Raw genomic sequence first — 26263 nt, forward strand, 5'->3', positions numbered from 1 at the left:
ATCACCAAAAAAACATTTATCCATACATACATTTTTTGATAGTTTTATACATTTTCATTTTTAGTTTTAATCATGTGTAGATAGATGGCAGTAAATTTACTGTTGCCTCTTTTTATTTAGTAACGAGTGACAAGAAAAAGTTGATACATTATTTTAATCAATTCTCTTACGGTAACGTTTACTGTAAAACTGTAAAGTAGAATACAATAAATTAAAATAAAGCTAAAGAAAATTTTTCATTATTAACATTGTTATTGATTAAAAAAAAACTCCGGCATTATTTTCCTTTAAAAATAATTATAGGAAAACAATATCAATGATGGATCTCAGGAAAGCAAAAAAGTGTAGGTAATTTTGAGCAATAGAGCTCGTAAAGACCACTAATGATGTCAAAATCGTCAAGTAATTAATAGAAATCTTCCGTATGCAGCAATATTATTGTCTGATCGATACCTATTATGTCCTGGCTTCAATCGTCAATGACGCTGTTGATCCTTAGCTATAAATGCTGCTCGCCGGCGAGGAGTCATAACACAGAGGTTCCAGACATCCGACGGTGAGTTGTCTTAGCAACTCTTTATTCCATTATTAAATTTAATCGTTACTTTCAATTTGTACATGCTTATGGATCTAAATTTACCATTCCTTTTTACATTTTAAACGATTAAATTTCTTTGTGAATTTTTTTAATGTGTAAGTAATTAAGTTGTAAATGATATCAAGTCCTTAACTATGTACATTTTTGGAATCTATCAATTATGAACTCGATACTAATTTAGAACTTATTAAGTTTTATGTAACTTTATACTTAGTTTAGGCCAAGTCTCATCGAAAATTGCCCATAATCTGCATTTAATCTGGATTTAGATTACTTTTGAGTACTTATTTATATATCTACATACTTTTCGTTAACAAAAGTAATTTCATAAAAGGTAAAATGTAATGTTGCCTGATGTATAAATGCATGACTTAGAACATATTTAAATGGATTTGTATACGTTAATTGGGTAATTGCTAAATTTCACATGACAGATCCTTCTAGAATGTTGTTTAGTTTTCGGTTTCGGTTTGAATATCCTTATATGTACTAATTTGTTTTTGAGGCGAGAATGGTGTGATTATAAATAAACAAATGCAGCTTTTGCGACAAGCTCCAGAGGCCTTGATTGTAAAATAACTTGATAAGTACGAGTAGCATAGTACCTGTACTCAATAACAAGTTTGCATTGATCAGATATTCTCATAATTTTCCGCAAGACGATGCATTTTCTATAATTGTCTAATTAACCTGTGATTATAATGGCCTACTGATAAAATTAACTTAAATATTCTACAAAAAAATAACTTTGAAAACCTAATTTAAATAATAGACGCCATGTCTTGTCAAAACTTTTTTAGGTATGAGTGACAGCAGTGCCTAAAGCTTCCAATATAGCTTTATATCTTTTTACTAGATTCTTTAGACTTACATGAATGGTAGTGGTATTTTACTGTTTTTGTAAAGTCTGGTGTACCTTAGCTAATAAGTTGACTCTAAATTGATTTGGTTTATACTGTCAGACTGTATAAATTGTGTTTGAATAAATAACTTTTGCGAATAATGTTAAACACACAAGTTACCTTTAATAATGTTTCACAATTTACACGTTAACCACGTCATGCAATTAATAGATCGGGAATTTAGACACTTGAATAAATTTAATATTTTGGTAGTGTATCGTGCACTGTAGGTAGCATACAATTCCACAATACGTCATCTAACTACGTTTCCACATTTCTATGACAGTGGCCAGTACCTAATTAACAGAGCACGTGTTATTACACGTCACTATGCTCTTGACCACCATTCGTAACTTTCCCCGTATGTGCATTTGAAAACTCATTCAATTCCATACCTTGTTTTCATACAATAAGGCACATATTCGAAGTAACCCTCAAATTGACATGCGGTGGGTTTGCTAAAATGCAGCAGTGTGTGAGTCTAAATAACAGTTCACAACGTATCATCTACTTGTTTACAACATAGTAGACTAGATGTTGACAAAGTTCATATTGCAAAGGCAAGGACTAACTTAAAGATAGCTTGATACATGTTTTAATTTTCCGCTCTAGGCCATGTATAAGGTCAGTTCTTGAAAATAGTTTAACGCATGTCTAAGCTATATATTATTCTAGCGAGAAAACATCCCTGTGAGCGTAAAAATAATTAAATTATCTGGTGAAAACTGCAGTTAGGTCGGGAACCATACAAAGTTATTTTATTAAGAGAGTTGCCAGTTTTAGTAAACTATTTAAACAACTCAAACCTTTAACTTAAACAAAACTTTCCGGGCTCCATTGTAATTAAACATATATAGTCATACAGTATTATATCCGTCCAGAACAATGGACAATAGGCAATCACCACCATTAAGCATTAACACCTATTATACAGGTATACGTAGAGATAATACAAGGATTCTCATTTTTGCTGGTAGACGCTGGCCAATCTTCCCATGAATTGTTTATTTAATGTGAGAGTTTCTTTTTTATAGTTGATTGTAACAATCTCCGTGGTTCCGAGTATTGTGAATTTATAATGGCATGAACTAGGTGTCATTATTATCTCAGTTCAATTTTATAATCAGATTTGAAATGAGGCCTCTGTCACAAACACTCAGCTTACTTAGGTACTATTACTATTACATATTTTACATTGGATGTTGCAATATATTCATGTTCATAATGTAATTGGCAAAATTTTCCGTTGACTTCTGTCAAATTTAACAATTAATCGGTAATGTGTAAAATAATGTGTAAGTTGTTAATAATCGCAATGCTCTTATTATTTTCAGATACAATGAAGCTTCTAATAGCGATTGCGCTAGCGTGCATCGTTGGCCTAGCCTACGGCCGGCCTCAAGGCAAGTACACCAACAAATGGGACAACATCAACGTTGACGAGATCCTGGAGTCCCAACGACTCCTGAAGGCCTACACCGACTGCCTCATGGAGAGGGGCCGCTGTACTCCAGATGCCAAAGCCTTGAAAGAAACCCTGCCTGACGCCTTAGAGAATGAATGCTCCAAGTGTACTGAGAAGCAAAAGGAGGGATCTGATAAAATCATTAGGAATCTTGTCAATAAACATCCTGATATTTGGAAGGAACTGTCAGGCAAGTTTGATCCTGACAACAAGTACTCTCAGAAATACAAGGATAAACTGGAGGACGTCAAGAAGCAATAAATATAATATTTCCGAGTCATGGTGAAAGTCCTCGAGGTACGAAGTTGATGAGCGTTTGATTTGGTAGCGATTTTTGTACATTTTAATAAACGTCATTGTACCTGAGTTTTGGAAGTTTTTGTCCTAGTGACTAGAGTAATAGGAGACATGGAATTCCCAAATGAAGATTAATTTAGTTAAAGGTGTAAACAGATCACAGTACTAATTTATTAAAAGTATAACTACATAATTTAGTTAATAATTCGTCTACAATATAAGTAAGTGATTCCATCGTACACAGAAATAGATGTCATATATCAGAAAAAAAAACAGTGACCAAGCCGGTCACTGTGGCGGAGGCCGGATCCGCCACTCTCCACCTCCACTCCCCCACTCCGCCTCCGCCACTTGGTCACTGTTTCTTTGTATATGACATCTATTTCAGTTTATAATTTATATAATTTTAGAAGTATGAGGTACAAAAACACATAAATCAAAAATACTTGATTTGTTCCCTAAGTTGATTCTATCGTGGAAAGAAAGTTACTCATACACATGTGGCTGTCTTTTCTGGCACAGTGGAATCCATTCAATTGTAAAACAATTAATCAAGTCAATATAGGCACTATTATGTGACCCTATTTTATTATTCACTCGTAAGAGTCGTAAGGTCATAGATGCGAAAGATTGGGAATAATGTTATAACTCCAAAATCCATTTTACAGGGAGCTTAATAAAGTTTCACATTTTCTCCTCGATCCATTTTTTTGCTTGATTTTAATTAATTTTCTTTGAGATTATCATTTATTATTTGGTACTATTTGGTGAATAGATATGTAGATTCTCACATTTTTATTAGGACAATTTGAGAGTGAGGAGCTATTCAAACCTACCAAATTGTATCTAAATGTAACAAAAAAAAACGAAAATAAATAAAAAAATACGTAGTAGTTGAGTGAATTTCCTTGAACGTAGTGTCAAGTCTTTGGATTCGGAAATCACATGACCAGGAAATCTATTTTTAATCCCTATTGTCTAGCAATCATCTTTGTGACGAATTTATTTAAATGTTGAAATTTTAACAACCGCTTACGATTGAAGCACTTATTGCGATAAGCGATTGAAGGCTTACTTACATACATAATGTTGACGTCATAGTCAATTGGAATGTTTTCTCTCTTCCATAATTCTAAAACACTGAGTCGTGGAAACCTCAAACAAAGGTCATACACAAATTTAAATAAAAACCTTTTCATAATTACCAGTACTCGGTACCCCACAGGTAATTAAACAAAAAAAGAAATTCGTAAAATTTATTTTCTATTTTCAGCCAGGAATTTGTCAAAGTCTTCCTTGTGTTTGTTTTCCGAATCAAATTTTGCGGTAAGCGCCTCCCAGGACTCCGGATGCCGGTCCATGATGGCTTTGATGACTTGCCTTATAAGCTGCTTTTGTTTTGGCGTGCATTTGCCGCATATGGTCTCTAGGGCTTCGGGGATCACTTCTGAAATTCGAAAAATAACTCAAATAATTCCTTGCTATATTCAAGTCTCTTTAAAAATCTTCAGTGCCAAATAGCAGTAAACAAGAAAACGATTTCTGAGTATTCAGTTATTATTTAAATATTCCTCTGAACATATTAGGTTAATTTTACTTCTCATTTGGATTGGAAGATACAATATTAATTTAACCTGTAGCTACCCAAATGTAGCCACCCCCCTGTAGAAAATGAAAACAAATGTCAAGACAAATGCACTGATTTCTCATAAGAAAGATTCAAAATAAATAGTACTCTGGGCAGCTAGAGGTTATGAATGATAGTGTGACAGACATGTGACTGAGAATCAAACTATTTACTTAAATACCTAATTGAATTTTGCTAAGGTATTGGTTTAAATAAAATGGCTAGCGATATAGTATTTTCCACTAAACTTAATGCTCCATTTTTTCAATGTTCATGTTAATACAAATATGTACTTAAATCTTCTTGGACAGAGGTGTAGGCTTATTGTCATGTCGGTGCAGCTTTATTTGATGTTCATAAGTGCATTGTAATATGCCTACTTGAAAAATAAACTATCTTTATCTTACAATCAACGATGGAAGTCATAAATTGCACTCTTTATGCAGTTGTAAAGCAGTTGTACAGTCGCATGCAAGCAGAAGCAAATATTAAAGTAGACATTTATCAAAAACTAGCTTTTTCTCGCGACTTTGTCTGCGTGGGATGTTGATGATGAGGATTGATAAAAACTATCCTATGTCCTTTCTCGGGTCTCAAACTATCTCCATACCAAAATTTATCTAAATTTATTTGTGTGATGAACACAAATATTTGTTCCGGAGTCATAGGTGTTTTCTATGTATATAAGTATGTATTTATCTATATAAGTACGTATATCGTCGCCTAGCACCCATAGTACAAGCTTTGCTTAGTTTGGGGCTAGATTGATCAGTGTATTGTCCCCCTAATATTTATTTTATTTATTTAATATGTATACTTAGCCTTAGGGCACTCCGTAGCAACTGTTTGTTTCTCCAACAATCATGTGACATCCAGCGGTGGCAGCATGGTTATATTTTTATCGCCTGTCACTATGCCTGTCAATTTCGCACTTACATACTTGTTAGAACGTGACAGACATGGTGACAGGCGATAAAAATGCGACAGTGCTACCGCCGCAGACATCCTACATTAGATCGCATAATGCGAAGACGCACTCACGGCTAGAGTGAAATGCGAACTTTGTGCCGTGAGGCTAAATTGCTCGAGGTATCTTTAGGCGTTTGTGAAAACATTAGTTCCAGGGGTGATGATGGGCTGTTATCGTAGGTACACAATGGTGCAGGTTGCAACTCAGTAGTGTTGTTCGCGTGGTACATTCAAGTAAAACTGGCGACTTCGCACTCTTTTTATATACTTCATAATGCGGAGTCACTGTAAGTGTAAGGTCTGAGTGGATGCTCGAAGCGGAGCGTCGGGCTCACGTCGGGGTGATTTAAGCAGCGTGCACTAAGGCCGCTCCTATACGTTTGAATTTGTTTACGCCGCACGCCCTGCGCCGCTGCACGCCCAACTCGAGCGTCCACTCAGGCCTTAGTGTAAATATATAAGTGAAACTTACTTTTAAAGTCCTTAGCATCGGGTGTGCAAGGACCCTGGTCGAGGAAGCACTTGGTATAGCTCAGCAGGATCCTGTCGTTCTCCAGCAGGGGCTGGATGTCAAAGTCGTCGTATTTAGAGCTGTAGAAGTCAGCCGTGACCATCGACAGCGCAGTCACTAGGATTAAGCTTGATAACGACATTTTAGCTGAAATGATTATTGATCGTAATTATTGAGGTCTTTCAAATTTTCGGTTGTTTACCCCTCCTTCTCATTTTAGCGTGTATTCAAATTGCAGAATTCCGAGTTCCGCTATTGGCAAACCGAATCTCGAGAATTGGAGTACATACTGGTTTTTACGAAGGCACTGGCAAATTTTAATTTCTAATTCCAAGAAACTCAAAAGTCCGATCCGGGGTTTCTTTCCGTTGTTATGTATATAAGGCTTGGTCATATTAGGAATAGGTATATTAGTATGAAATACCAGGAAATACTATTATTGTTCTTGATATTGTGAACATCATTGTTCATCACACTATCATACAGAAAGACGGAGACCGTAAACTTAACATCAGGGTCTAGATTGTTACCCTTCTGGCACGGAAACCTTGAAAAGTACAAGAGGCGTCCTTACCATCTTAGTGCATTCTCTATATACCTAAGGTAGTGGGTGTGACATACGGTCAAACTGCAGTCCCTCCCTAATAATCCTATAGGCACTTGGGTGTTGGCTTTAAGAAGCCTGCCGGGCTAGCACGTGATTGGCGCGAGAGTATCTCGCCGCGACATAGACTACCCGTCCCCCTTTAATTCATACAGTTAGTAAAAGACGGGTAGTCTATCTCGCGGCGAGATACTGTCGCGCCAATCATGTGCTCGGCCTACTGAGGTCCTTTAGAGTTATAATTAGGTGTTTTCCCCTAAATTTAAAAACCAGCGGTGGCAGCATGGTTGTATTTTTATCGCCTGTCACTATGCCTGTCACTTTCGCACTTACATACTTGTAAGAACTTGACAGGCATGGTGACAGGCGATAAAAATGCGACCGTGCTTAGCCCGCAGTATATTTACCTTCTAAAGATCCGATATAAACATCCTCTAAAACAAACTGAACACTAGCAGCAATGATTAGATGTCACGATATACAAAGACTGTACGAAGCACTAACACATCCTCTATTTATAAGGCCTACTGTCATTGTACATAACTGGGCATTAAGTAAACAACCCAACAATTATTATGTTCGGATCGTGTATGTAATTTTAATGTACGTAAGTATGCGACGGTTCCTTTACCGCATTATGTGTTATGAGTAGTAAATATGTACATAATGCTTAAGTACCTTCAAACCTCCCAACTATAGACCAATAGGTATTAGGTACTGCAACTGAAAGGAAATTAAGTATCAATATACCTACCATTGGGTCAGCCGCATTCGAGGGAAGCCAGTACAGTCAAACTGGTTTAATTTGGCAGACATTCAGACGTACTCTATGAGTAACCACAATTGAAATGAAACACTTACTATTCTTCGAGCGGATAAGGGAAATGCGACGGTTGTACTTAATACTTCAGATTATAACCAGAAAATTAGGGAATTATTAGTGGATACTACAACCTACAAACATGTAAAGACGGACCCCACTATGAAAGTATTGAAAACCACTAAAGAACTAATTAGTGATTACTCGGACAGCCTTGATCTGAATGTTGCAAGTTTAGTTCCTGACTGCCCCGTGCCTCCAAAGTTGTATGGGTTGCCAAAAATACACAAACCTAGTGCCCCGCTACGTCCCATAGTGAGCCAGATAGATGCTCCCACATATAAATTGGCTCAGCACCTCGCGGGAGCCCTCTCAGCATTACGTGGTAACACTAGCACGCATACAAAGGATTCTTACCATTTCATCGGTGAGATTAAAGACCTAACATTGACTGATGATGAGATCATGGTCAGTTTTGACGTTCAGTCGCTATTTACAAGCCTACCGGTACAAGACTGCATTGAAATTGTCAAGAAGAGGTTATGTGAGCAGAACATGTCAGAGGAATATGCTAAGCTGTTGGAACATTGCCTTACATCTGGCTACTTGCTATGGAATGGTGAATTCTACCTTCAAGTCGACGGCGTGGCCATGGGGTCTCCGGTGTCTCCAGTAGTCGCTGACATCTTTATGGAGGACTTCGAGGAGAGGGCACTCTCATTGGCTCCTGTGCGACCGAAGATATTTAAAAGATACGTAGATGACACTTTTACTATACTTCAAAAAAGTAGTGTTTCAACTTTCTTGGATCACCTAAATTCCATCCATAGCAAAATAAAATTTACTATGGAGTTGGAAAAAGACTGTTCTCTCCCCTTCTTAGATGTATTGGTAAAAAGAAATCCTGATAACACCCTAGGTCGCACTGTGTATAGGAAACCTACTCATACTGATAGGTACTTAAATGGCAAATCGCATCACCATCCCAGTCAACTTGTTACAGTAGGCAAATCTTTGTTTCAGAGAGCCCAGAGGATATGTGATGACCAGCATCTGGCCGCGGAGCTCCAGCATGCCAGGCAAACGAGCTCAGGATACCGCGGGTCAACCAGAGATCCCACATTAAGATCCCCACAGTCGAGCGCAGGCCTGCCATTCTGCCTTTTGTCAGGGGGGTCACGGACAGGATCAGCCACATCTTGAAGCGTGCTTCTATAAAAACATATTTCAAGCCAATGAAGAAGATGTCACAATTCCTGAGGCCTGTAAAATGCAATACCCCTCTACAGACTGAAGGAGTGTACAGGCTGGACTGTGAGTGTGGCCTATCATATGTCGGGCAGACGAAACGGAGCATTTCCACTCGGGTGAAGGAACACATAGCTGATGTCAAGCACCGTCGACCTAGGTCTGCTGTCTGTGAGCATGTCATGGATAAATCCAATCACTCAATCAAGTTTGATAAGCCTCTGGTTCTTGCCAAGGAGAAGCGTTACATACCCAGAATGCTGCGCGAGGCCATTGAGATTAAGAAATATCCAAACTGTAATAGGGAAGATGGCTTTTCTCTACCACCAGCTTGGGATCCTGTAGTCCATCTGATAAAGGAGCAAGCGAGACATAGACTGTGAGACCTTAGTGTTGGATGATGCTGGACATTCTGATGTTTTGAAAAGATGTGTCCCGCCGAGTTTGTTGCCGGTCCCATATTGGGATACCCTCCTACAATTTAGGAGGGAATTAAATCTTCTCGGGTCCGTGGTGTAGGGTTGGAGCCGGCATAGTTTATTTTTATCGCGTATATATATATATCTTTACTTGAAAAATAATTATAGTGTATAACTAGCCTTATGAACCGATTTTGCATGTACAACCAGCCTTAAAGTTTGTAGTCTATGATTGTTCATTATTTTAGTATGTGGGTATTTTTGCATTTTGTAATTTTTCCTCAGTCACCCGTTGACCACGAACGCTGTAAAGAGTTCGAAACGTCGGGATGTATTATAAATTCAATATACGCGATATAATCCGTTTTCATAGTTTTATTTCATGAAATGAAACAGTACACTTGGAATGTTCCTTTTAGTTTACTCCGAGTTTTTTCTTGCCTGAGAACTGCAAAAAGTACAGTAAAAGAGACACCTGAACGAAAAAATTACAGTTAATTTTGAACCATATAGGATATTTCAGGTACGCAGTATGATATGTGGAAGACAAGAAGCTATTGATACATTATTAATTGAATTTATGTTTAGAACAATTTTCGTCCAAGTAATTTTAATAACAAAACTTCCGTAAGACACAGACATGTTAAATAATATTTAAACGAGACCGCCAACGCATGCTCCCGTTGAAGCTCCTGGTTATGGAGCGAAACAGTCGAGCAATCTTCGACTAAAAATATGTGAGTGACCCGTTTTACGGTTTTTGTATACTCAATATTTCTCGAGTAGCCTGATTTGCTGTCTCTCTTTTCCATAATAATGTATCAATATTTCAGTCTTCTACACAGCTGTAGCTTTGAGGTTTTAGTGGAATACCTAGCGGTAAATAAGTGACTCGATGCGTTATCTGAAAGTGAATTAGTTAATACGTCCCTCAAAAATTAGCTAGCAAATGTACATGCATCTTGGCTATATATTTGAAGGTATCGATCGATAAATCTTAAATTTTAAATCGTCAAAAAGTAATTTTTCTTCTTCAGTGATAATAAACTAAATTCGTACTTATGGATACGTGAGGGCATTTAAGCGGTCAGGTATCGCATGTAGCTAATTGTAGGTATTTATTAACGTAATATACTGTAGTACTAACAGTAATACGAATTATAAAACCTGCATTATTATCGGTATTTAAAAAACAAATCCAAAGTTTAAAATAATTTATTTTTTATAAAATCTAAATTTACAATAACTCTATATCTATAACATAAATAAATTATGACTTAAATTACTATTAAATGCACACTGAGCTTGCACACAGTCATAAAATAATGCATAAGCATTTTAAATTCAATTTTTAATCGAGTTTTATTAAATACCTACTCGTACATGATAATAACAACTACACATAATATATATATATGAATCATATCTAGTCAAAAGAACGTTAAACTAGTTCTAGAGAGGTATACATACAATGCGCTACATGCATGAACAATATGTTATGCTGTTTGTTTAATAAACATGTTCAACAACAACAACCCCAATTTTTGTAGCATATTTGAGATTAAATACGTTTTATATTTCTCAAATATATATTAAAATAAATTAAATTATTTATATCATAACGAGGAAACAAATGTAATACTTAAACGCATTTTTTACGGAGTAAATATCGAAAACCTTATTTTTCATGATTCTTTCCATACATTTTGGCACAGCCGTGCAACCGGTGACGTCACAGGCCAGCACGCGCTTTTTGTACGGTTTACTCGTATTGTTTTAAGGCGGGGTTCCACCAGTGTGCGGCACTGTGCGGCACAAGCAAATTCAGTACAAAAATGCTTGTGCCGCAATCTTATACGCTGTGCGCGCGCCACATTTACTTTCTCAATTTGGAAGTGTCTGGGGTACAATAGATATCAGAGGTTTCTCAGAAATATATGAAATTAAAATATTTATTTAAATGGGAAGTAGAATCGATTAACATGTTTCAAAATAATTAATGCATGTAGCTAATTAGTAGGTTGTACCTTCTATTAAGTCGAGTAAAAATACTCGAAGTAACTTTTATAATTACGAATACTGTTTTTAATTTGATTGTTTAGCAAAACTTATCCACAAGCTTAATGTTAGACTACTAAAGAGCTTAGAACATACAATATCTGTTCCAATTGTGTACAGAATAAATACACTTTGTAGAAATATAAGTGTGCCAAGACATGTACGGAATGTACCTATATAAATTAACGTTTGCTTTAAAAAAAAATATTTTAACCATCTCGAAAAAAAATAGCAAATCACAACATAATACAAATACTGTTTGTTACTCGGTTTAGAAAATATTATAATAACATTTAATACTATGTTCCTATGAATTAACGGATATTCAAACATAAAATACCTACCGTTAAATTAATAGCACCAAAACAGCTTGAACAGGAACAAGAAAGTAACTTTGTTTGTGCCATGCACTTTCACGATTGAATGACGGATATTCGTAAAATTTTGCATACAATGAGACCATGGATATGATGGATAATACTACCTACACGTCAACGTCACTACTGACGATGTCAAGATTCAAGATTAGAACCAACATGTGCAGAGTTCACAGTTTGACCAGTATACCATTTTCACTGGAGGCAAGGAAAATATCAGTAATAGCTGACTATTATTGAACAGCGCTCTAGAGTATCAGTTTGTAACATGGCAAACCCTGCGACGGTAGCACGGTTGCATTTTTATCGCTTATCACCATGGCTGTCACGTTCTAACAAGTATGTAAGTGCGAAAGTGACAGGCTTAGTGATAGACGACAAAAATGGAACTGTGCTGCGCCCGCGATGTAGCCACCGCGCTCACTGGCCGGTGATAAAAAAGTCTGCCCTTGTCACTCGTCTTTTGTTTTTGCTGGTCAATTTTTCTCGGCAATTTGCCATGTTACAAGTTCTTTACCAGAATTTACTTTGCTTCTTATCTCTAGTTGCCAGTGACTAGAAACTTGTAAAGGTCGTCCCGGTTAGAGCGGTCGGGGTCGTACTTATCCAGCAGATCGTTGAAACGCGGCTCGCTCTTAGCTCTGATGCCGAGGAGCAGCGTGCGCACGATCACCTTCTGTTTGGGGGAGCAGCGCGCGCATGCGGTGGACAGCGTGTCTGGAAGCACTCCTAGAACAACGAGATGCCACATTCATAAAATGGATTAAGAAACAAGAGTGTCAATGGTCTCTCTAGATAGTCCACAAAAAAAAACATATAAGGTCGTTATTTCCATAGCTTGACGGTGATTTCCCTCACCGTTTAACTATATTAGATTAATAAAACTGGCCAAGAGCATTTCGGGCTATGCTCAGTGTAGGATTCCGAGTTACCCATCTGTCAAAATAAGCTGCCTTGAACGGAGGCTATTAGTGGGTATCATCAAAGAGGATATAATAGGATAGAGCGGTACTGGTCATAGTAAATTTTGTAACCACAGTAAATTCACTGCCATCTATCGACACAACTTTAAAACTAATAATGAAGATTTATATAAATACGATAAAATGTATTTAAATATGGATAAATGTTTTTTTTTATTTGCATTAATTATTTTTATATGATTTTGACCCATGTTCTTTCACTGATATGCGTTAAAATTGTTAAATAACAAACAAAACCGTCAACGTCCTCTATACGAGAGTAGGCCAAAGGTAGTGGCGCCATCTCATCGAGAATCAAATTTTCGTGATTTTTCGAGGCACGTTTTTTCCTTAGACTGTATCCATCTATTACGGAGTTATATCTATCTTTGGTATCATGTACCTAAATAACATCCAAAACGAAGTATCGTCGCAAGACTTGTATCTAAGTACTTCGTTTTACTAAGAAGGGTAAACTTTGCTCGCCAGCTCAGAAACGGCTTCACCGATTAAGTTTGCTATAGTCATTGGAACTATAGTTTAATGATTTATTTCTTATTTTTAAACCCACGAGTCAAAAGTGTGTAAAGAAGACTTACTTTTAAAGTTCCTTCCATCCTTAGTGCAAGGCCCTTTGTCCATAACACACTTGTAGTACGCAAGCAGCACTCGTTCGTTTTGAACGATGGAGTCAGCATTGACGTTGTCATAGCGGTTGTAGTACTGCTGCTGGGCACAACAGGTCGCCACCACCGTTAGCACGAGGAGGAGTAGATGCTTCATGTTTATGCTTGCCTGGTACCTGGATATGAAATTTATTGTTTGTTTGTTTGTTGATTTCTCGTTTGCGGGTCCGTATCTACATAAAAATTATAAAATTATTACAACTTTGCACTTTTATTATGTTTTTCTACTCTTTATTTATGTATTTATTATTTATTTTAAGGAGTACCAACAGCTACAAAAACATTATGCAGATTTAGGTAAAAATACAAAGCCAATTACAGGTACTCACAGATGAATATAAATAAAAATAAACAATATATCAAACTTTGCACATAATGCTATCACGATCATTAAAAAAATACAAAGAAACTCAATATTATACAACTCAAAGCTTATTAGCTTATAGAACTTCTAACAATACTAACAGTAAAAATAAAGGTTAGGTAAATACACTCAGCACTCAGACAAATTGCAAAGCTGTTACTTGTGAAAACAAAAACAATTACCTAGGATTAAAGTGGGTTAAAATTTTATTCGCTAATATATAACATTTACAATAAATCATAATAATAATTTATATAAAATTGTACAAAACTTACAAGATACCTACTTGTAACCTACTAAATAGTGATTTTAAAATACAATTATATGTAAAGATAAAATACGATAAACGCAAGAGCCACCAAAATCTTATGTACCATGTACCTACTATCTGAAGTTTTTAAAATCTCGTGTGTCGTCTTACGTAAGTACGTATATTTCGCCATTACCGACTTTTTAAAATTAGCAAATCATAAACTTTAAATTGACTTTTAATGCTTATTTATAATAAGCAGCTCTAGTTACCAACTTATGTTATAAAAAGACTCGTTTGCATTTGCATCTGACACAACATGCTAATCAAAAATTCTTATGCGTAAACTTAGGACATCATTATTTTAATTTTAAAAATAGATCCATAAAGTATAGTCAAAATGATTGACTAATTAGGTACGGAAATGTAACTTATACACCTTAAACTGGTTTACGACTTACGGCACCAAATATTATAATACCATGGTTGCAATAAACGATTACGACTTACGAGGAAAAGAAACAGAAAAATATACATACACACACTTAAAATTACTTTCTTTGCTGGGTAAATCGACCCTATTTGTAATATTCACACTGGCATTGAACTTCGTCAAAACATGTACTGTTACGCTTTCACAGTCCACAAATCACTTTCTAAACGAGCAGAAATAATACAATGTTTACACGAACCCAATTTACTAATATCCAACTAAGCCAATCCAGCATTGGCTTCTTCTTAAAAACAAACCTATTGATCAATCGAAGATTTCAGTTCTTAATTTTGTCTAAGTGGATGGTATTAGTTACTGGCTTCGTGTAAATAGTCAATAAGAGAGTACTCACTGGGATCGAGTCCTGTCGGCGAGTGGCGGTGAGTGGAGGTGCACATTTCTAAAACCAGTCTTGAGAGGTCGACGTAACGGGACGCATTCAAAGCACGCCCCAGGCAAGAAGAAGATACGTGAAGATTGTCTACTTTTTACGTGGTTAAACAGACTCATCACTACTTCTACTGGGTGAGATTGGGGCTTTGATCCCGAATGTCAAAAATGTTTTAGGATGGTCATACCTACTGAACAAGGTTTACCATGGGGCAAAATAAGATATGATACCAAATTGATTTCATTTTCAGTGCTCTTACAAATATACCCACTTACTAGTGCAATGCTCTCTATACAGTACAGACTGGCCCAAAACTACGAAGACAAAATAATTGTAATATTCTATAATATCTGTATCTTCTTTACATGTAATAATTGTATAATAATTTTTGTTGGAACAATTCTCTTACTTAAATGTCTTTTACAAAATCTCAATAAAAATTAACACTACAATTATTTATAAGAAAAAAAAACAAAAAATACCAAATCTTCAAAATATTCTCCTTTGGCTTTGATACACAAACGCAAAAAATTGTTAAAATTATCAACAATATGCACATGAAAAAAAAATCTATGTATTTTTGGGCCACGCTGTATATAGATAGACTGAAATGCTGTTGTAGAAACCAGCATATACCGATTCTTAATCGTTGCCACTGCAATGTTTGCGTGTTGTACGTAGGGGACTAACTGTGTCTTATCTATTCTGTGCCGAAGAAGAAAGCAGTTTAGTAGTATACGATAAAACAAGTGATTTACTTGTCACTTTTTCCTTGACTGAGTTGCGTTACTGGATTGATGATTTCATTTTAGTAATTCTAAGGCAAGGCTTCTTTCAAAGGATTGATCTAAAATAGCTATTACTTTTTGTTTTTCTTTGGTATAAACCTCACTTTGCTATTGCAATAGCAACCAATGCTACTATTTAAATTTAATAATTATTGAACATTTTTTGATTCCTTTAATAAAATTTTAATCTATTCTATCTAATGTCAAAAAATATTTAAATATGCAAGCATTAGACAGACAAATCGTAGCCAGTTCACCGACGCGGGCAGGTCTACATCGGATCCCATGGCGGTCTTGTATAACCGCTCGTGTAGCTGCTTATCCCTCCATACCGTCTTGCGGTCGACAGTGCTTAGTACTACAGGTTTGTGCCAGTTCTCGTTTGCCAAGAAGAGCGGCGTGAGGCCCACGTCTGCTGTCACCACATCACGATGCATCCCACACTCGTTGTTGGATTTTTTGCGTTTATAGAAAGCCGCGACCTCCACTTTTTCATGGGATGTACAATTTCATAACAGACGAGCGTGGGTGCAGCATAATACGGTGTGTGGTGAGCACCTGTCGGACCCTACGATCCAGGACATCCAGCTCGGTCTGAGTCCACCTTAGTATGCCAAAGGAGTATGTGATATGTGTAATTTGTTGAATTTATAACCTTTCCCCGCTGTACATGTACAACCGCACATTTATCGACACCAAACTTCATGTTGATAGCACTACTGAAGACTTCGGTGGTTTTCACTAGCTCCAACAAGTCTTGGCTATTTGGTGCAAATAATTTGAGGTCATCCATGTACAGAGGGTGAGAAATGACTTCACCCTCTCTCCGAAGCCGGTAGCCTAGTCCCAAATCTTTTAGCAGGGTGTTAAAGGGATTCAGAGCTAGGCAGAACCACAGGGGACTCAAACTGTCGCCCTGAGAGATTCCTCGCTCAATCCTTATAAAATTCTGCGGGCCAGGGCGGTCATCATTAATTTATTTGTTATTAAGTAAAACAAATGTATTTTTCTCTCTTTACCTATGTCTTTCTTCTTTTTAATATTATACTAGCTGTGCCCCACGGCGTTACCCGCGGTTAAGAAGTAGCCTATGTGTTAATCCAGGGTGTCAGCTACCTCCATACTAAATTTTACCAAAATTGGTCCAGCCACTTGAGCGTAAAGAAGTAACAAACACACACTCAAACTCACAAATTTTCGCCTTTATAGTATTAGTGTGATTTTTAATCATTTTTAATTTATAAATGAAGTCAGGTAACATTGTTAAAAATAAAGACAAATAATAATAGAAGATAAGATTTATTGTATTAACATTAACTGTGTACAATAAAAAGGTGTTGACAATAAATAATACAGTTAAGGTTAAGAACCAACAGTTTATCCATCACGGACGTACAGTTACAATTACATAACTCAGTACATTTGAGCTGACGTTTGAAACAATTGCACATGGAACTGCAAGATTTCACGCACCGACTTCTTATTAATTCTAGAGCCATAGGACTTTGGGTCCACAGTGGTACCCAGCTTCTTGACGCCCGCGCGCCGCCCGCAAAAATCAAGTCGGTACGTGCAATATTTTATTTTATATCATAAAAAGGTTAAATGCATATTTAATGTTAATGTTTTTATAATATGCATTGGCTTTCTGACAGTATTGTTTATACACCAAGTTTAATACAAAAATATAAAACTATACGGGTTTGTTTGCATTGTGTCACTACTAAAAGTTTATTATTTTGAGGATTGCGTCATATTTTTCTACGGAGCCCTAAAAAACTGGTACGGCGAATGAATTAGGCATCATCTAGTTACCTGATAACTTGACCCAAATGTCCAAACTAATCCGCCAGATTTTTTTTTTCTGAGCGGCGGGAACTCTGTTCTTTGACCCCTCTCCCCCCTATCTGACGCGGAGTTCAAACTGGCTACCGGGCGTTTTGAGCTCAGGTGAACGTGTATAATACCCGTACCAAATACCTCAAAATGTATACCTCTCCATACTGGCATGCCCAATTGACGACGGACTATAGGGCGTTTTGTAGCAGTTTTTGGTCTCCATACGTCATCCGATATCGGATCGGACAATGTGAAACCGCTCTTATAATAATAATTTATTCAGGCTTAGGGAAATACTTATTAGATAGCGCGATAAAATCCTCGGGGTACCTCTCCAGAAACTGTTGCATGGTCTTTTCAAATTTCTTCTTTTGTTCAGGGGTGCATTCTCCGCACTTGCTCAGGACAAGTTTAGGCAGCGTATCTGAGAGAAACAAAAATTATTTAATGAATAATTCAAATAGGTACCTGCTAATATTACCCAGTATTTATATTAGTTCTTGATTTTGAGGTAAAAGTGTGGGTTTTAACACTTTGTGGGTATTAACGAGAATGTAAATTCATTTTCTTTACACTTGCTCAAAAGAGTTCCTTTTTCATGTTGGTGTACTGAAGGACAAAGGCCTCTTGTTCCCGCGGGAGTTATGGATTATGAAATAAAAACTATAACTCGCTAGGGAGTTATATCTTTGTTTTTTAAATCACGTTACTAATTCATACGAATTAACTAGGTATAAATGAGTTTTCCTTTTAAAATACTAACGTTTATAATTTTGTATTTTTGTTCATGTCTAAAAATATTTGATTTCATTAATTTAATAGCCGTTTAAAATATTTTTACACCACTCCAGCTGGTAAAGGCCAACTTAGCTTGGTCTAACTCTACCGATATTATTTTTGGTTATGTCTGAGTTTTTCTTTCATTTATACAAATATTTTGCCATACAATTACGACACTCAAATAATATAATAATTACATCTGCGACCCGTTTATCAAAAGCTTGTAGCTTGTAATACAAGTCCCTTTTTGACAGCTTTTGTTAGAAAGGGACTTCCACTTGTATTACAAGCTACAAGATTTTGATAAACGGGCCCCTGATCGACCATATTTGAGTTTGTTTTACAAATACAAATAATTTATTAAAAAATTAAAGTACAGAGGTTGATCTTAAAGACTAAGAGTTGTTAGTAGAGGAAAGTGATTTACAAATGACTGAACTAGACTAGGATTTCCTGTGTTTAAGGACCATAGTGGGAGCGTTTAGAATAAAATGAGTAGTTTTAGGATACTTTTTTATAGTTTTAGGATAGTTTTTGCTCCTTATATTTCTTTCTTGCTGTGCATGCTTGCTTTGGATGGCATTCTTATGCAATACCTACCACTTGTGTACTCTTTGTAACTATGTTGAATGTTGTCTGTTTAGTGTGCCTTTTAAATAAAATAAAAAATAAAATAAAATAAACTTGGGTGGCTTTACGGTATTTACTGAGTTTTTTTAATGGTTAACGCCTGCGCAATATTTTGCGATACACGTTGGTGTCATTGCTATTACAAAACCTACACCACAACAAAACCCCTAATAATGTATAATTAATCAATTGTAAGAAAGTATGTGTATTTTTATCTTATTCATTCGTACCGATGTATATTTTGAGAAGCCAATCATATGTATTTATATAACACCAAGTAGTAAGCATCTAAGAAGACTCATAATGTTCAAAACATAACATTAGCTGCGAACTATACATAGACGCCCAACACTATAGCCCGAAGTCATTACATTTATATACAATTCTACATATGTATACTACATAAACATACATAATATATACATAATTATAGTTTAGAATCAGTTGGAATTTTGTGATCACAAATATTGTTAATACTAACCTAACTAACCTATTATAAATTTATGAATCATTAAAATGACCCGCTAATTTATTGTAGTCATAAAAACATCTATTAAACTAAAGTTTAATAGCGTAATATATGTTTTATGAATATTTTTAACATCGCAATGAAACTTTAAAGTTCGCAATGAAGCTGAAAAGTTTTATTATAATGTTATATTATAAGATTTTAGCATTGTTCATAACCATGCATCAACAGAACAATTAACCGGATTAGAATAAAAGCGAATTGCTTACCAATTAAGTACTTACCCATTGTATATTTTTTGGAAGTGCAATACATATTTTACATACATTACGTTTATATTATTATGCCCTAATACGTTTTTAATCAGAAAACACGTTATTATAAGAGTATCAGCTCCACTTATGTTATGTGTCACAGAAGCGTCAACAAACGTAAAAAAAAATGTCAGCAGACAGCTTTTCCTTTTTTAATTATCATAGCCTTGAACTAATCCTGGTCAATTGCGTATTGGCATAACATTGTGATTGACAATGTTTACGTTGTACCTACCTACATTGGTTTAATGTGGTGAATAAAACTCTCATCTGATATAGATTTTGTTTAAATATGCATTTAAATTAACCCTATTATGCGTACTTTGAATATTGGTACTTAGATACTCATAGATAGAGCCAAAAACTGAGGCTCTTAGGCTGAGTGTTGAGGGCATTCTCGAACTCCTCTGACCACCCTGAGGCTGATGTTTGAGAACATTTTTGATGTCCTCCGGAAATCAGGCTTCATAGCCTGATTTCCGGAGTATGGATTCATATCCATACCGTTAACATCCTAGTCACTCCTTCAAGGCCTGAGGTCCATTCAGCCAAGTGGGCTGAGCACATTCTTGAACTCTCCTACAGCCACCGCGCTGTGAAATCTATTATACCTTTAACATGCTAGTGCTCCTCACAAGACCCACGGTCCATGGGGCTTCGTTGCGAGTTTATTTCTGATCTACAAAACCATGAAATCCATACCTTTTACATCCTGGTACTTGTCACAAAGGCCACGGTCCATGAGACAGTTAAATATGCTCACCGTCAGTCAAGAGCACCGAGGGCTTAGTTTTGAACTCCTACGACCACTACGCTATGAATCCATACCTTTTATATCCTCATACACTTCACAAGGGCCGCGGCCCATTAGGCAGTTGAAAAGCGTCTTCCACTTTGACTCGTCTTTCAATAGCACTTCGGTATCGGTTTGTAATAGCTCGTCGTAGTCTCCGGCCGCCACGATCGCCAACAGGCATCCCAAGCACAGGAGGAGTACGCGCATTCTGGAGAAGTTTAAAAGTAAAATAATTATCTTTTTGCTCTTCTGCTTGTGCTCTAGGTAGCTTTTGAGCGTAAGCAGCATACAATGCTTTTTATGTTCTAGACAATTAAAATATAAATTTGCCCAAATACTCATAAGGTAAAGAAGCAAAATACCGTAATATTGTTTTACCGCGGTCATCGGAACGGAATCAATACATACTTATTAGGTATGTTTGTTTCTATAATAAATGGTAACGTCGTATGGTAGCGTAAAATGGATTGGGTAGAAATAGAAACTTACAAATTGTTATTTTATTTACATAGCTGAACAGAAGGTGTGTGTGAAATTGTCTGGTGTTTAGATAACTTTTTCCAGGTTTAACAATAAAACCAAAACATCATGTTGTTATAAAGTACCTTTCATCTCATCTCATAAGAACAAAACCTCCGTGAGACACAGACATATTAAACATATTAATAACGGGTCACTCACTTATTTTAAGTCGAAAAACGCTCGACATGTTTCACTCCGTACCGAGGAGCTCATCAGGAGCTTGCGTTGACGGTGACGCTCCTGATGACGCTCCTCGGTACGGAGTGAAACATGTCGAGCGTTTTTCGATTTAAAATACGTGAGTGACCCGTTATTAATATGATTAATATCATCTCATAAGAATTTATAAAATACTTTTTTCATAATTTCACCGGAGTAAAACTGGTTAAAATTGCAATCGATGTAACTTTGTTCATACCCAGATACCTACACTGTTACTTAAAGTCAGGTTTTAACTAGATTTATTGTCATGAGGTCAACATTAGACTATAAGACTTAAGTCTGTAGCACAAAGAAAATAATAGCTTATTGTATTGCTTACTTCCTTGTCATATTTTGAATAAACGAAAATGAGAAAATGACTAAGTCTAAAAAATACTTACCTGATCTGAGTTAAATAGTGCCTAACAAAGTCTTCAGGGTAATACTAGATAGATTGGCATTGCCTAGCTTATATAAGTGCGTGATGTTAGCTCATCAAATGAGAATAAGGAAATATTCCCGTCTCACGAACACCATTGTGATACCTTTTAATTCAAATAATTATCAGTAGGTACCCACACAATTGTAAGAGCGGTTTCAGATTGATATTTTTCTACGCCTGTACTATATATGTGGTATTATAAACGATGCTCCGATATAAATACAATGCCGCGCGACACTGTGCGCCGTAAGCGCCATCGACAATAAGGTCCCTTTTCATAGAAAATGCCCCATATGTTATGCTATGCTTGTCACATAATTATATAAAACTTATATTTAATTGTTATTTTTAGCAGGTATTATTTACTAATGTTTTTGCGATACCCTACCAGGGTCCATGTGCCTATATGTTACTATGTATGTAATATCAATGAGGATATAATAAGATAGATTGTAAATGTCATTGTAAATTTTGTAACCACTGTAAATTCACTGCCATCTATCGACATACTTTAAAACTAAAAATGAAGATTTAAAAAAATACGTTAAAATGTATTTAAATATGGATAAAAAAAAATTTATTTGCATTAATTATTTTTATATGATTTTGACCCAAGTTCTTTCACTGGTATGCGTTAAAATTAAAAATAACAAACGAAACAGTCAACGCCCTCTATACGAGTGTAGGCCAAAACTAGTGGCGCCATCTGATCGAGAGTCAAATTTTCGTGATTTTCGAGGCACGTTTTTTCCTTAGACTGTATCCATCTATTACGGAGTTATATCTATTTTTGGTAATATAAATATGTACATTGGATGCAAATAAAGATCTCTATCTCTGTCTCTATTGGGTCGCGCTTCATTGCGGTGTGGTGGTTAGAAACGCATACATGACAGAAGGAATTATACGAGCGTATAAACGTGACAACGCTCGTAAATCGTAAATCCGTATTTACGAGCATTGTCACGTTTATACGCTCGTATGAACGATACGATGCATACTTGTATCATAGGAGCAATGACATAGATTTGTACAGTCGCCATCAGATATATCGGAGCGGCCAAGGTGCTCACAAATATCTGAACACGCCTCTATTGTCAAGGCGCTAGGTGGTTGTTCAGATATTTTTGAGCACCTCGGCCGCTCCGATATATCTGATAACGACTGTACAGTACAGCTAAAATTAACAACCCTAAAATGTAGAACGTTTGTTGTATGGGAGCCCCACTTAAATATATATTTTATTCTGTTTTTATTATTTGTTGTTATAGCGGCAACAGAAATACATCATCTGTGAAAATTTCAACTGTCTAGCTACCACGGTTCATGAAATACTGCCTAGTGACAGACAGACGGACAGACAGACAGACAGTGGAGTCTTAGTAATAGGGTCCCGTTTTTACCCTTTGGGTGTGGAACCCTAATAAGTAGTATATTATGTTTACTCAAGGTTGAGTACCTATCAGACGCGCTCCATACAAAACCGAATTTACAAGTTCTAATCGATGAAAAACCGCTCGTCTGAATGCGCTTTAACACTGAGTAAAAGTATTGTTTATAATCAAATTTAAACTATCGTGAGTCATACTGGCGTTAAGATTAAAATATTACGGTTAACGATGACGTTTGTATGTCAACTTCAACTGAAGGGTGCACGGAAAGAACATGTCTAGTCACTTTTTTCGGAAAATGATATTTTCATTTCAAAATGTAGAGCTCTTAATGGACCATTAGTGATATAGTTTGCTACCACTGTATAATATATGTAACACAACTTTTTTTAAGTTAAAAAAGACCTGGTCACGGAATTACCATACATTTTGACATGGTTCCAAATTTTAAAACCGCAATTACTCAAATTGTTACTAAAGTGACTTTTTTTTAAATTAATGTCGTATTAACGTTTTTGAACAGTATGTTTTATGGATTAAATACTTAGAATAGAAACAATAAATAAAGCCTTACAGAAAAAATTAAACTACAATTAACTAAACTAAAACTACTATAAAACTAAAAATCTAAATCTAAAATGGTCCCCCGTGGCATGGTGCCGAGGATGCTGGCAGCATTTCCTCGCTGGATCGCTATGCTCAAGCGTTGGGCGAGGAAGCTGCCAGCTCTCTTATCTCCGGTCCCATCCACCAACCGTTTCGCCAATTGGAAAGTGACTAGATATGTTCTTTCCGTGTACCCTTCAACTACATTACTCTAGGATTATGACGTTCATTCCGTCACTCATTTTATTAAGGAAATTAGCAGATGCAGCGTCGATAACTTCAACGACGCCACGACAGTATTGCTGCAGTTGACATCCGGACGTCACCTTTACTCACGTGTTTTGTCGTCTTTAACGCGCTGATTTTATTGTGACTGACGTGAGCAAGTTGCTAGTTTAATGTCTGTTCATTAAAGGTAAAGAATAAAAAAACCGAACAAGTGCGAGTCCTCGCCCACCGAGGGTTCCGTACTTTTTAATATTTGTTGTTATAGCGACAACAGAAATATATCATCTGTGAAATTTTTCAACTGTCTAACTATCACGGTTCAATCGGTTCATGAGATACAGCCTGGTGACAGACAGACAGACGGACAGTGGAGTCTTAGTAATAGGGCCCCGTTTTGTAGGGTACCCTTTGGGTACGGAACCCTAAAACGATTAAACGTTGAATTAAATTTATGTAGTAAATTTTGAATTGAGCATAGAATACAGTGCTCACATCACAACCACCTGACACTTGGTGCATTGTGCGTATTGGTCTTGTTTGCGCGATTTACGCGTAAATAAACTTAAGATGTTTAGTTGTACGATCTTTTAAACTTCGTTCATGTATCGAATCGATAAAAAAACAATGTAATAATCAACATTTTATTTAGATAATTTATTTGTTTATTATCCAACAAATTGGTTTTGATATCAAATAAAACTTTAGCCACATCATCATCATTGCGACTCTAAAACTGTATTTTTTATATATATCCGATTTTTGTAGCTCAAAATAAGTAAGTTGCGAGCACTTCAAGCACTTTGTAAGTTCGCAAAATAAGGTAATTATAATTTCTGTGGGATCTTCTTGAACATTTGGTGTATCTGCCGCCAGGTGTCGGGGTACTTGCTCTTGGTGGCGCTGATGTATGTGCTCACCACCACCTTCTGACGCTCGGTGCAATGCGCGCAGCGGTCCACAGCGATTTCTGCCGCTAGCTCTGAAATCAATGAAGATTTATTGTTTATTAGAATTTTTTGACACTTTGATAATATTTCTGGTTGTTTGGAATAGATCCTCAACTGCTATCAAAAATTGTGTTAAAGAAAATAAGGTAGTTAAATTTATACTAGATTGGAATCATACACTAATAATATGTTTATTCATTATCTTAATTATTTTTTCCGACATGTTTCCCGTAAGTTAATAAAATTGTAGTAGTATCTTAAATTAAACAAGTTTGTATTTTAATTTTAATATTTTTACGTTTCACAGCTTTATGAGCTATAATGTTGCTTGATAAATAAATATAATATAGATATTATATTATATTTATTTAGACATCGCACATGTAATATCTCTGGTGTTGCAGGCGTCCATAGGCTAGGGTGACTGCTTACCATCAGGCGGGCCGTATGCTTGATTGCCACCGTGGTATTGAGCCAGCACGAAGTAGTTAAGGTGCCGTGGGTTCAATCAGCAGTTTTTGAAAAACCGCAGCGCTTTTTTAGATCATCATACGGTTATACCACGTTATACTATTGACCGGGATATAGACCGTGATTACCTTTTGTATTGTTTTATTGTTTGGTTAATATAAGTCTAGTGAAACTAACCGTAAATCATTCAAAACTCATCATACGGTTGCCAAAAACATGAATAGCAATATTTAAGCATTTCTCTAGTAACTTCATCGATTCGTTAGTTAAACAACTTTCGCTCGATAGGGAAAAATCACGAGCCTATAGGTCTAAAAGCACCATTAAAAATTTGTAACTATGTTAAGCACCAAAGCTAAAAATATGAAGATCGCTTCTTAAAAACCGTAATTATATTTTTGATTGAACTCATCGATTATTTTCATTAAATTACAAAAAATAACAATTTAATAACAATGATATCCGAGATCCCTGGCACGCACGGCTGTCCGCTCAGTGCTTAGCGCGCTGCGACCTGAACTCGCGGCGCCTTAAAGGTCGTACATATCGATTTTTGTTTTACTTTGAATTACTTCACATATTACTAACTACTTAGGTACGTATACTTATCGGTACCTCTGACTTCATCCCAATATGGGCCGCAGTCGATCCTTCCCAGAATACAGTCGTTAACAGCTTTATGAATGTCTTCATTGGCCACAATGTTCTCTATCTCTATCCTGTCGTATTTCTCATCGTAGGAGTAAGCGAAATGGGCTCCGGTACAGATGAGTAGCACTATCGATAATTGCATTTTAT

The 26263-nt window shown here is 36.2% G+C and overlaps 5 protein-coding genes across 5 annotated transcripts; 1 reads left to right on the forward strand and 4 right to left on the reverse strand.

The window, feature by feature from the left end:
• The first annotated feature begins 418 nt into the window (after nucleotides 1–418).
• Nucleotides 419–3331, forward strand: LOC134749240 (allergen Tha p 1-like). Its single transcript, XM_063684132.1, has 2 exons — nucleotides 419–556; nucleotides 2835–3331. The coding sequence occupies exon 2, from the start codon at nucleotides 2840–2842 to the stop codon at nucleotides 3224–3226; it is 387 nt and encodes a 128-aa protein (XP_063540202.1). The 5' UTR covers nucleotides 419–556; nucleotides 2835–2839; the 3' UTR covers nucleotides 3227–3331.
• Nucleotides 3332–4506: 1175 nt separating this feature from the next.
• Nucleotides 4507–7500, reverse strand: LOC134749246 (allergen Tha p 1-like). The gene is made up of 3 exons (XM_063684137.1): nucleotides 7381–7500; nucleotides 6331–6516; nucleotides 4507–4709 (listed from the first exon to the last, which is right to left on the reverse strand). The coding sequence occupies exons 2-3, from the start codon at nucleotides 6509–6511 to the stop codon at nucleotides 4519–4521; spliced, it is 372 nt and encodes a 123-aa protein (XP_063540207.1). The 5' UTR covers nucleotides 6512–6516; nucleotides 7381–7500; the 3' UTR covers nucleotides 4507–4518.
• A 4879-nt stretch (nucleotides 7501–12379) lies between these two features.
• Nucleotides 12380–13683, reverse strand: LOC134749248 (ejaculatory bulb-specific protein 3-like). Its single transcript, XM_063684140.1, has 2 exons — nucleotides 13457–13683; nucleotides 12380–12624 (listed from the first exon to the last, which is right to left on the reverse strand). Exons 1-2 carry the CDS (start codon nucleotides 13638–13640, stop codon nucleotides 12437–12439), a joined length of 372 nt encoding a protein of 123 aa, XP_063540210.1. The 5' UTR covers nucleotides 13641–13683; the 3' UTR covers nucleotides 12380–12436.
• A 3428-nt stretch (nucleotides 13684–17111) lies between these two features.
• On the reverse strand, nucleotides 17112–20865 carry LOC134749252 (allergen Tha p 1-like). Its single transcript, XM_063684144.1, has 2 exons — nucleotides 20690–20865; nucleotides 17112–18092 (listed from the first exon to the last, which is right to left on the reverse strand). Exons 1-2 carry the CDS (start codon nucleotides 20862–20864, stop codon nucleotides 17944–17946), a joined length of 324 nt encoding a protein of 107 aa, XP_063540214.1. The 5' UTR covers nucleotide 20865; the 3' UTR covers nucleotides 17112–17943.
• A 3953-nt stretch (nucleotides 20866–24818) lies between these two features.
• LOC134749251 (allergen Tha p 1-like) lies at nucleotides 24819–26263 on the reverse strand. The gene is made up of 2 exons (XM_063684143.1): nucleotides 26081–26263; nucleotides 24819–25026 (listed from the first exon to the last, which is right to left on the reverse strand). The coding sequence occupies exons 1-2, from the start codon at nucleotides 26256–26258 to the stop codon at nucleotides 24872–24874; spliced, it is 333 nt and encodes a 110-aa protein (XP_063540213.1). The 5' UTR covers nucleotides 26259–26263; the 3' UTR covers nucleotides 24819–24871.

The sequence above is a fragment of the Cydia strobilella genome, chromosome 18, assembly GCF_947568885.1.
Source record: "Cydia strobilella chromosome 18, ilCydStro3.1, whole genome shotgun sequence".
In the NCBI taxonomy this organism is placed as follows: Eukaryota; Metazoa; Arthropoda; class Insecta; order Lepidoptera; family Tortricidae; genus Cydia; species Cydia strobilella.

Excerpts from the sequence above, each read along its gene's own strand:
- LOC134749252 (XM_063684144.1), bottom strand. The coding sequence starts at position 20,864 with ATGCGCGTACTCCTCCTGTGCTTGGGATGCCTGTTGGCGATCGTGGCG. Across the intron at positions 18,093-20,689 it reads AGTGTATGAGGATATAAAAG|ATACGCTGCCTAAACTTGTC; the intron begins GTATGGATTCAT and ends TGTTTCTCTCAG.
- LOC134749248 (XM_063684140.1), bottom strand. The coding sequence starts at position 13,640 with ATGAAGCATCTACTCCTCCTCGTGCTAACGGTGGTGGCGACCTGTTGT. Across the intron at positions 12,625-13,456 it reads GGATGGAAGGAACTTTAAAA|GAGTGCTTCCAGACACGCTG; the intron begins GTAAGTCTTCTT and ends TCGTTGTTCTAG.
- LOC134749240 (XM_063684132.1), top strand. The coding sequence starts at position 2,840 with ATGAAGCTTCTAATAGCGATTGCGCTAGCGTGCATCGTTGGCCTAGCC.
- LOC134749246 (XM_063684137.1), bottom strand. The coding sequence starts at position 6,511 with ATGTCGTTATCAAGCTTAATCCTAGTGACTGCGCTGTCGATGGTCACG. Across the intron at positions 4,710-6,330 it reads CGATGCTAAGGACTTTAAAA|AAGTGATCCCCGAAGCCCTA; the intron begins GTAAGTTTCACT and ends TTCGAATTTCAG.
- LOC134749251 (XM_063684143.1), bottom strand. The coding sequence starts at position 26,258 with ATGCAATTATCGATAGTGCTACTCATCTGTACCGGAGCCCATTTCGCT. Across the intron at positions 25,027-26,080 it reads ATATTGGGATGAAGTCAGAG|AGCTAGCGGCAGAAATCGCT; the intron begins GTACCGATAAGT and ends CATTGATTTCAG.